Here is a 12,063-nt window from a genome sequence, read left to right on the forward strand (position 1 = left end):
ACCATCACCTGACTTCTAATGAGCACACAGCTGCATCACATTCACGAGCACCAGATAAAAGCACAGCACTCCAGTCGCTCATTGTCCGGGCTCGTCTCGACGAAAGCGGACAACTGAGCGACCACTCAGCGTAGTCATCCTCAGCTAAAACAAACGATTTACTTACCTGTTCTCTTTGTATTCCTCCTAGTCTTCCTGGTCCTCCCGAATCGTCCTGTCTTCCAGTCCTTCCAAGTCTGTGTCATCCTCTGTCAGCTGTATCTGGTGTGTGCTGTCCATCCTCGTGTATTCCTGTTACCCAGCCACGGAGGAAAAGACCCCAACATCATTCCTGATCCTCCTGGCTATCCTTCATGTGCTCCTTGTTGTCATTTAATAAACACCCTAACGTTTCCTTACCTCTGTCTCCTGTCCGCTTCATAACAGAAGCCCGGACCCATAACGACGACAACATGAGCACCCCCGATCACCTTCAAGAGCTGGTGGACCAGTTGAAGCGGATTCTACAGCCACCAGCTCCACTTTCCAACGCACCACCAGCACCGAGCACTTCCGCCTCCACAGTTTCTTCTTCGGCCCTTCCTTCCAGTCCCATGGCCCGACCAGCGCCCTACTCAGGCGGAGCGGGGGAGTGCAATGGTTTTCTGTTACAATGTTCCCTCATATTCGAAATGCAACCTTCTCTATATCCCACAGATAAGTCGAAGATCGCCTACATCGTATCTCTACTCTCTGGACCTGCACTTAAATGGGCTGAGACGATCTGGAACCAAGCCGGGCCGGTCATGAATTCCATCACTACCTTCACGGAGTATTTCAAAGAGGTGTTTGGACGTTCTGATGGGGAAGTAGCCGCTGGAGAGCAGCTGTATCATCTAAAGCAAGGTACTCTATCTACACAGGAATATGCTCTCCGGTTTCGCACTCTAGCAGCTGCAAGTGGATGGAATGAGAGATCGTTGTTGACCACGTACCGGCTCGGCTTGGAACCCACTCTCCGAATCCAACTGGCCACATTAGATGATACAATGGGTCTGGAGAGATTCATCCAACATTCTCTCCGATGTTCCGATCGTCTCCGTTCCTATCAACAGGACACCATCACCCCCTCGTCTGCACTCCTCCAATCGCCTGAGTCAACAGCCTCTCCAGAACCAGAACCCATGATAATAGAGTCTGGAAGACTGACATCAGCGGAACGACAGAGGAGGCTGACCCGGGGTCTGTGTCTATACTGCGGTGTCAGTGGACACACCCGTATGGAGTGTCCCCTTCGTCCCATTCGGACTTCAGTGAGTGTATTCAGTACGAATATTGAACAATGTAAACCACTTACTACCACCGTACAAATAACTACTGCCTCTATTTCTCTCCTTGTCACAGCCCTCATCGACTCCGGGTCAGCAGGGAACTTCATCTCCCAATCCCTCTGTCGTCAACTCCACCTCCGTACTGAGGCGTCCTCGCATATATACCAGATACAACCGATAACCCAGTGCACTCGATCTTCGACCCGTATCCATCGACAATGCGAAGACATCCTTCTTCAAGTGGGGTTGTTACATCAAGAGAGGATTCAATTTCTGGTTCTGGAGGGTGCAAATATGGACATCATTCTAGGGCGCCCGTGGCTGGTGAAGCACGATCCCATCATCTCTTGGGGCACAGGAGAGATAAAGAAATGGGGATCTGGATGTACACCTGCCTGTTTTCCAAATCTCCCTCTTCAAGGTCGGAACCCCATTTCTTTGTTTGCAACATCGGTCGAGAGCCCTCCTGAGAAGCAGTCTATCCACATTCCTAAGGAGTACAGCTCCTTTCATGATGTCTTCTGCCCCAAGAGAGCTTCCCAGCTACCGCCGCATCGGCCATGGGACTGCGCGATCGACCTAGTTCCAGATGCCCAGTTGCCAAGAGGTAGGATCTACCCGCTCTCGCTTCCAGAGAATCAGGCAATGGAAGATTACATAAGGGAGGCTCTGAGTCAGGGGTACATACGTCACTCAAAATCACCAGCCGCCTCAAGCTTCTTCTTTGTGGCCAAGAAGGACGGAGGGCTGCGTCCATGCATCGACTACAGGGTCCTAAATAACGGTACAGTAAAATACCGATATCCCCTTCCTCTGGTACCAGCCGCTTTGGAACAGCTCCGAGAAGCTAAAGTCTTCACTAAATTGGACCTCCGCAGCGCGTATAATCTGATAAGAATACGTGAGGGGGACCAATGGAAGACAGCATTCGTGACCCCTACTGGCCACTATGAATATGAGGTCATGCCTTACGGTCTGGTCAACGCCCCCTCCGTATTCCAAAACTTCATTCATGAAGTCCTCCGGGAGTTTCTTCACCACTGTGTAATAGTGTACATAGATGACATCCTCATTTACTCCCGGAGTGAGGCCGAACATCGCCAACACGTTGCGGAGGTCCTACACACATTGAGAGAACATCACCTCTACCTCAAAGCGGAGAAATGCTCATTCCACCAGAAGTCGATTCATTTCTTGGGATACATCATTGACCAAACCGGTATACGTATGGATGGGAAGAAAATTGAGGCTGTTCTATCCTGGTCAGAACCCACTTCCATTAAGGAGCTCCAGAGGTTTCTTGGGTTTGCTAACTTTTATAGACGGTTTATCAAGGACTACAGCAGGATTACATCACCTCTCACTAATCTCCTCAAGGGTAAACCCAAAGGACTGGAGTGGACCAAAGAAGCAGCCGCAGCCTTCCGCCTTCTTAAGAAGGAGTTCACAAGGGCCCCACTCCTGACTCATCCTGACCCAAATCTTCCTTTCGTGGTGGAAGTGGACGCATCCACCACCGGCGTCGGGGCAGTATTATCTCAACATCATGATACACCGCCCCGACTGCATCCCTGTGCCTATTTCTCTCGGAAGTTGAGCCCGGCGGAGCAGAATTACAGCATAGGAGACAGGGAGCTTCTAGCAATCAAGCTAGCCTTGGAGGAGTGGCGTCACTGGTTGGAGGGAGCCAAACATCCGTTCCAGGTGATCACAGATCACAAAAACCTCCAATACATCAAAGAGGCCAAGAGACTATGTCCACGTCAAGCCAGATGGTCACTTTTCTTCTCACGTTTTGATTTCTCCATTTCCTATCGTCCAGGACCCAAGAATCTAAGAGCAGACGCTCTCTCTCGTTTACACGAGCATCACGATCATGAAGAACTCCCAACGAAGATTCTTCCCGAACACATCTCCATTTGTCCGATCACCTGGAACGCTCCTCCAGTCGTTGCCACTCCGGAAGCCCCTGCTCCGCCGGGATGCCCTCCTCATCGGCAGTTCATACCACCTGAACACCGGGTAGATCTGATCCACTCCTTACATACCTCGCTAGGCACTGGACATCCAGGGATCAACAATACTCTCTCGCTAGTATCCCAACGATTCTGGTGGCCAAACATGGCAAGGGATGTGAGGCAATATGTTCAGGGCTGTAAGGACTGTGCCCAATCCAAGAGCCCACGTCATCTACCCGCTGGAAAGCTCCATCCCTTGCCGATTCCGAACCGTCCCTGGTCACACCTAGGAGTGGACTTTATCACTGACCTCCCTTCGTCAGAAGGTAATACCTGTATTCTAGTCATAGTAGATAGATTCTCAAAGTTTGTCAAACTAATCCCTCTGAAAGGTCTTCCCACAGCCTTTGAAACTGCCGACAATATCTTTAATCAAGTCTTCAGGTCATTTGGTATTCCAGAAGATATTGTGTCGGACAGAGGTCCACAGTTCATCTCACGTCTATGGAAAGCCTTCTTCAAGCTCCTAGGTGTGGCCGTCAGCCTCTCTTCTGGATATCATCCCCAAACCAACGGGCAGACAGAGAGGAAGATTCAGGAGGTGGGACGGTTCCTGAGGACCTTCTGCAGTGGTCACCAGAACTCCTGGAGCCAGTATTTGGGCTGGGCAGAATATGCCCAAAATTCACTGCGGCAACCCTCCACCGGACTCACGCCATTCCAGTGCGTCCTGGGCTTCCAACCACCGCTCTTTCCCTGGGATGGCGAACCATCTGATGTCCCCGCAGTGGATCACTGGTTCCGGGAGAGCGAGAGAGTCTGGGACGAGGCTCATCAACATCTGCAGAGGGCAGTCCGTCGAAGCAAGGTAACCGCCGATAGGAGAAGGTCTGAAGAACCCAGATACACACCCGGACAAAAGGTGTGGCTATCCACCCGGGACATACGCATGCGACTGCCCTCTCGCAAGTTAAGTCCCCGATTTGTTGGTCCCTTCACCATCGTGGAACAGGTTAACCCCGTCACCTACAAACTACAATTACCCTCTCACTACCGTATTCACCCTACATTCCACGTATCACTCCTGAAACCCTATCACGATCCTGTTCTTCCCTCCACAGAGCCTGACCACGAAGAGGAACCCCCTCCTCCACTGCTCCTAGAAGAAGGAGCCGTCTACGCAGTGAAGGAGATCTTGCGTTCCCGACGTCGTGGTGGCCAGTTGGAGTACCTGGTGGACTGGGAAGGGTACGGCCCCGAAGAAAGGACATGGGTTCCCAGAGCTGATATTCTCGATCCTAGTCTCATGGTGGAGTTTCATGAGAGCCACCCTGAGTTCCCAGCGCCTAGAGGCAGAGGGAGACCACCACGGCGTCGGAGGTGTCGGCCCTCAGGAGCGGGCCCTGGGGAGGGGGGTACTGTCATGGATTGGTCAGGCTCTCACGACCCCCACTCACGAAGATCACCATCACCTGACTTCTAATGAGCACACAGCTGCATCACATTCACGAGCACCAGATAAAAGCACAGCACTCCAGTCGCTCATTGTCCGGGCTCGTCTCGACGAAAGCGGACAACTGAGCGACCACTCAGCGTAGTCATCCTCAGCTAAAACAAACGATTTACTTACCTGTTCTCTTTGTATTCCTCCTAGTCTTCCTGGTCCTCCCGAATCGTCCTGTCTTCCAGTCCTTCCAAGTCTGTGTCATCCTCTGTCAGCTGTATCTGGTGTGTGCTGTCCATCCTCGTGTATTCCTGTTACCCAGCCACGGAGGAAAAGACCCCAACATCATTCCTGATCCTCCTGGCTATCCTTCATGTGCTCCTTGTTGTCATTTAATAAACACCCTAACGTTTCCTTACCTCTGTCTCCTGTCCGCTTCATAACAGTATTTAACTCAATAACGTATTAGAAAACACCAAGGCAGTAAAATTACCACATTACTCACAGTAAAATTTTATTTACAGTGAATCAAGAGGCGGCGTTTTAGCAGCCTTGCCATGACATCACATATTTAAATTTGTATATAAAAGATATATTTCTGTATTTCTCTGGTAATGATCATGCTCTCGATCTTATTGTTAATTTTTTTGTGTTACACTGTGAATTTTTTATACACAAAAATAAGTTTCCGAAGGCAATACCTAGATTTAATACTTTTCTAGCTGAAATTTCATTCAGTATTGAATCTCTGAAAGTTTATTAATAATTAAAAGAATTATCAATTTCTTATTAAGTTTATGATAATCTTTTTTCTTAATGACTGAGGCTTTGTAAATTTTTTTTGTGTTTTTTTTTCTTTTCTTCAATGCAGAGATGTTATTAAAAAAAGTGTACTACATAGTATTGTCCTGTTGGCACGTTATCTGAATGAACTCTTCCAGCATGAGATGAAACATGCTTAGATAAGTATTTGGGTACATGAGCAGAATATCCAGAGAGCAGAATATTGAACTATTGTCTGCTGTGCAAGAACGAGCTTTTGTAGATACAGCTACACACTGTGTTTTGGCAGTGCAAGCCATAGAAATGAATTGGTATCATAGCGCAGTTCAGTGCTGTCCACATGCGGAACACTGCTGGGCAGTTCGGTGGCTGTATAGCCTTTCTTTTAGCCAACAATTATGAAAATTCAGTGCATCCCTATTATAGACCCTTTTCACATTTCTGGGTTAAACTTAGAGTGCAGTGAATCTGAGAGTACAACAAATAATTGTTTACTATTTGCTGAAAAAAAGTGTTATCAAGACTTTCAGAAAAAGGTAGTGTGAGACTGATGACAGCAGTCAGAGAAGAGAACAACATCAGATTTACTCTCAGCCCTAGAGGCTACATTAGAAACACCTCACATATCTTTTTTTGTAATTTGACGTAAAGATGATATAATACATACATAAATGCATATAAATGTTTATACATTTTTTTAACCAAATTTTCAAAATTTTCAAGGATTTAAGATTATGATGATCATTAAACGTGTTTTATTTAGTTTTTTGTTTGCGCATATTATTTATTCTTTATTATTACATTTTATTTGCATTTTTGTTTTGTCATTTTAACACTTCTACTTTTCAGTGTTTATTTCATTTTGTTGCCAAGGCAAAATCAATAAGCTTCTTTTTTTTGTGATGTAGTTTATGCACTAGAATTTTTTATTTTTATTTTAAGTGGTTTCTAACTGCACTTTCTAAACAACAAATAAATATGTCATGAAGATACAAGTCATAATAATAATACAAGTCATAGTAACATTTAAAACATTATTATATTTTCTTCTTTCTCTTTTTTTTCTGAAGGTTTTAACTCTATGGTTGGAGGCATCATGGGCTTTTCCATCCTCATCAGTGCTGAGGTGTTCAGACATTATCCCAGCGTCTGGTACCTGGACGGAACCATCGGGATCCTGATTGGACTCATCATTCAAGCTTATGGGGTCAAGTAAGTATATTTATTTTATTTTTAACTGTCTTTTAAGATTAAGAACATACAGGGCCCTATCATATACCTGGCGCAATAAGGCACAAGACCTCATTTTTATGTTTTGCACCACGTTGTCTAAATAGCAAATCCATTTGCGCCACTTTGTGGACACAAGCTGTTCCAGTGTTGAAAGGAGGTGTGTTAAGGCACATTGTTGGTCTGTTGCTATTTTGAGGAACTGAAGTAGACTACGCTTGAAGACCTGAAGGCAGGTCTAAAGTTCAAGTGCAGACCATGTTAGTTATGCGCCTGTGCAGGTCCAAACGCATACACATTGCTTTATACACACAGGATGTACAGCAATACACAAATATCTTTAGAAATGAAAAAAATAAAAGGATTAAAATGTTACAAAAATTATTATTTTCTACATAAATATAAAAACCCCTACATGCAAGCCTTCTTCATCTCAGGGGGCTTTTTCTTAGTTTATTCATGACAATTTGCATTTGTATAATGTTATTATTATTATTATTATTATTATTATTGTTGTTGTTGTTGTTGTTGTTGTTGTTGTTGTTGTTATTGTTATTATTATTATTATTATTATTGTTATTATTATTTATTTATTTTTATTATTATTATTTATTATTTTTTTATTATTACTATTATTATTATTATTTTTAATTATTATTATTTTTATTATTATTATTATTGTTATTATTATTATTTGTTGTTATTATTGTTAATATTATTATTATTTATTATTATTATTATTTATTTATTTTTATTATTATTATTATTATTATTATTAATTATTTTTATTATTACTATTATTATTATTATTATTAATTATTATTATTAATTATTATTTATTACTATTTTTATTATTATTTATTATTATTATTATTATTATTATTATTATTTATTACTATTATTGTTATTATTATTATTATTTATGATTATTTTTATTATTATTATTATTATTTATTATTATTTATTATTATATACATATTTATATTTGCTTTAGTTCAAACAAATACAGATGTGTCCATCTGGCAGGTTTTGAAGACCATGAGTATGCATCACCATATGGGGCATAAGAATAGGACGTGTGTTTGGATATATCTCAGTTTTTTGAGCACACTTTGTTGTTATTGTTCATTTATTTGTTTGCTGGAAATTAGAACTGAATTTTGAAAAATATCTTTTTGATTAACAAACTAAATTAAATATGTAGGCTGAAGGATGTCTTCAGTAGATAAAAGTTTCCTTATCCACGGAAGTAAAAGTGTGAAGTAAAGAGTAAAAGTAAAGTAAAGAGAAAGTAAAGAGGCCGATTGGAGGACGCCTTTCTTTATCCTCACGCAGATGGTTAGAACTGTTTTCTTGCATTTTTCCACTTACAAAGTCCCCCATGTAAATAGCAAATGCGCCATGGCGTGACACAACTGACTCTTAAAGGGAATGGGAGATGATAATCTGATCAGTTTAATGCACGTTATGCTCAAAACACACCCATAACTCATTTAGAGAATAAGCACTACCCTGTTAGACCACGAACACACCCTTAATGCTTTTGCACCGTGTGCTTTAGACTTTGTGCCTAGATCTTTAAAATAGAGCCCACAGTTTTTTATTTTCCCATAAATGTTGTTTTTAACTCAAATTAGGGTCAAATATAAATGAACCCTGTGGTTGAGTTAGTCCATATTTTCAATCCAAATCAGCCAAGTGTGATATTTTTTTGTTCCTTTCATCTGCAGGCTGTTGGTTGACATGATACCACGAGTAAGACAAACTCGAAACTATGAGCGCTTTGAGTAACGCTGGCTCAGTGGAAAAGAAAGGCATCGTGTGGATCCATGTCTCTATCTTCACTCCTGCTGCTCTCTCAACACACACGATACCCAAACACATCCAGGAATAACATGTGCTGGCAGCCAAATCAGCATCATATACATCCAGACCAGCCCCTCACATCCTCCTTCTCACGTCCTCACTCAGCACAACTCTTAAGAGAGAATGGAGGAGAAAAACAAGCACCAAGCAGTTCAACAAATTGGAGTCACTAGTTGTAGAGGGTGATCCCTTTTGTTTTTAAAGTATGGTGGAAAAACAGTCATGTATACATTCTATCGCATCCTCCCACCTGTTGTCTCCCCAAATTTGACGGCAAGGTATGTTTATTTGTGCAATATTGTGAATATAACCTCTCAGAAAGACCAGCAGTGTTTTAAGATTGGAGGCAATATATATTTCGTTGAGAAAAGCACACGGAAATGTCCTGGTAGGCACAATTAAACTAGTTTTAAAGCACAGTTCAGGGTCAGCAAGATAGTTATAAATATTGATTGATTTAAAAAAATAACAAAAAAATAAACATTTTAACAGGAGCTAAATCTGCCTCACACTTACAATTTAAAATAACACCTCATGAGATAATAGTCAATTCGACTAACCAGCTCAAACTCCCTTAAAATGAGAAATCTATAGGTTTTAAAGCTGATTGCTCATTCTTTTATAGAACCACAAACAAACAAACCAAATTACAGATTTTCAACAGAAGTTATATTGCATTGCTACTTCTTGTTTAAACTTTGTATTTTGCAATCTAATGCAAAATATGTTCGTCAATATATTTTGCAGCTCTGTATTTGTCTTATTTTAAATCGTCAATTAATCCGATGGTTACTGTGCAAAGTTTAACAAGTGGTTCCTTGCTTTGTATTGCTATTATATTTGTTTGCCTCTTGCAGTTGAATTTATTTCTTTGTGCCAAACGAGAGTGATATTAGAGAAGCCCGAAGAGACGTCTGAAGTAGAATTGATTGATTTAGGCTCCAGCGGACAGAATGACTGATTGGAGTGTTGTGGTGGGTTTTTGATAGAGGTCAATCTTATTCCACAGTCGAGAGCAAAATATGGAAAATCAAAGCACATTTTAGTTTCTTACTGCATTTTTTAAACAATTCTAATGTATTATATAATGTCTTTTTCACCTTTTGCTTGTTTTTTTTTCCCTATAGAGACAGAAGCATGAATTGTAGGTCATTTGTGACTATAAATCAGGAGTGCCCAAACTCCTGGACGGCCGGTGTGCTGCATATTTTAGTTCCAACCCCAATTAAACATACCTGAACCAGCTAATCAAGCTCTTTTTTTAGGTATACTAAAACTTCCAGGCAAGTGTGTTGAAGGAAGTTGGAGCTAAACTATGCAAGACACTGGCCCTCCAGGACAGAGTTTGGACACCCAGGCTAAAAATCCACACTATTGTTTGAAGGTTTGGGGTCAGACTTTTTTTTCATCATTAAAAAGATCAAAAGTGATGCTAAATGCATGTAACATTACTAAAGAGTTGTATTGTAAATAGATACGGTTCATTTAAACGTTCTGTTCATCAAATAATAATGGAAAAAATGAAAAAAAAAATTCAATGGGTAATTGAGCAGGAAACGTGCATATTAGAATGATTTCTGAAGAAATCATCGTGTGATTCTTGAATGCATCTGAAAATTCAGCTTGCCCATCATGGGCAAAACCAATATTAAAATAGAAAAATACTTATTTAATATTTAAATAATACAATTTTCCACTATCACTTTTTTATAACGCTAGTGCTCATAAAATACTTCTTTTTTTTTCAAAATTGTACTGACTCCAAACTTTTGTGACATTAGTGAATTTTAAATGTTTTTATTTTTTAACAATTACCAAATATAAAATTAACAAGTTATTAATTGACATATTTTGCATAATTCACTTCCCAAGCACAGAAATATGTACTTTAAATATAATACTCTGAAATAATCTTAGTTATAGCATACACTTTACCACTGCCCACTCTTAGGACATTCACTCTCATTCCTGTTCCAGATAAACTAAGTTTGATGTGTTTAAACAAATGAGCCCAATGGCAGATATTTTTACTGATTTCTGAATAATCTTTTACATAATCAATTTACAGCATCAGCATATTTTTTTTTTATATTTTGCTTTTTTGTCCCGTATAATTGGGACGTAAATAAACCTGAATGTAAACAGCTCAACTGCTGATGTTTCTCACAGACAATCACGAGTCCACCAAGAGCTGCAGCACAGACTCCCAAAGCCTTTTGCCTACTGCTCAATGTGATCTCATCTGAAGAGGGAAACTTAAAAGCAGATTACTTCATATGTGTGTTCTTTTTATCATCATATTAATGTTGTTTCTATTTATTACTGGTTTTTACTTAAGTGATGCATTTGCTGTGTTTGTAGTTTTCATTCATGTGACTGGAAGGCAAAACATTCATAATCTACAGCCGTGTCAATTTTTGAAAACTTCTCAAAGAAAAACAACTAAATGTAAATAGATAGCAACTTTTGGACACTTAATCCACATACAGCACATGCTGAGTATATTAATCTCCAAAAAAATGTTGTTTAGTGTAATAAGACCACAACAATACGTTCAGGTCCCAGCAGGCACACTATAATGTCAAAATGACATCAAACTGACACAATTAGATGTCAAAAACTCCACACGGTGATGCCATATTGACCACCAAAATAATGAAATAACATATGAAGAGTTTAGATGCAAAAACCTAGAAGTGCCATCTGAAATTTTCCTCTAAAATTTGTGTTTTTCTTAGCCTCCATATGTTTATGTTCAGGTATTTCACTTTCAAGAGTTCACACTTATATACTGCTCGACTTTAATAGCAGGCTTGCCATGCTGTCCCGGGAGAGAATACCGGGAGGGATACGAGATCAGGTATTTCTGGAGAGCCCCCTGTTTTATACTTTAGCTAATATGGTGGTTGTGATTGATTCAGTATGTATGCGTTAAGTGCTTGTGACTGTTAATACAATTCGTACATGTTTTTAGACTGTGGGAGAAAACTGGAGCACCCGGGAAAAACCCACGCGAACATTTGGAGAACATGCAAACTACGCGCAAAGAGTGCCGACCGGCTCATTTAGAACTTGAACCTTTGGCCCTCCCGTTGCAAGGCAGCAGTGTCAGCCACTGAGCCGCCGTGTCACCCACTCTTACAATAAGGAGGAGGGAAGGATATAGGGGGGTTCCAAAAACGAAGATAGGGAATAAAGTTTAGGCAGGATATTTATAGTAGTTTTAGAATGATCTGATAGGCTAGCTAATGATTAGTGACAAGGATTAGCTGTAGTCAATCATATCATGTGCTCCTCTCGAAATGAGTTTGTGAAACTTCACTTAAATGCAATAAAAATAACCTATTCTTTTTTCACTAAGTGTAAAATTACTGAAAAGGCTCATTTTAGGTTTTAGAGGTTTTTGCATCTAAACTCTTCATATACAAAAATATTATAATATCAGAATCAGAATCGGTTTTATTGACAAGTG

The 12,063-nt window shown here is 40.7% G+C and overlaps 1 protein-coding gene across 1 annotated transcript in view; it reads left to right on the plus strand.

Annotated features, from left to right (window-relative positions):
- tmem163a (transmembrane protein 163a) overlaps nucleotides 1–11,577 on the plus strand; it is a 67,141-nt gene extending 55,564 nt beyond the window's left edge. The window contains exons 7-8 of the mRNA XM_056465257.1: nucleotides 6,566–6,707; nucleotides 8,456–11,577. Coding sequence (XP_056321232.1) covers nucleotides 6,566–6,707; nucleotides 8,456–8,516 — 203 coding nt within the window. The 3' untranslated portion in view covers nucleotides 8,517–11,577. The remainder of the gene's footprint in view (nucleotides 1–6,565; nucleotides 6,708–8,455) is intronic.
- Nucleotides 11,578–12,063: the final 486 nt, after the last annotated feature.

The sequence above is a fragment of the Danio aesculapii genome, chromosome 9, assembly GCF_903798145.1.
Source record: "Danio aesculapii chromosome 9, fDanAes4.1, whole genome shotgun sequence".
Lineage (NCBI taxonomy): Eukaryota > Metazoa > Chordata > Actinopteri > Cypriniformes > Danionidae > Danio > Danio aesculapii.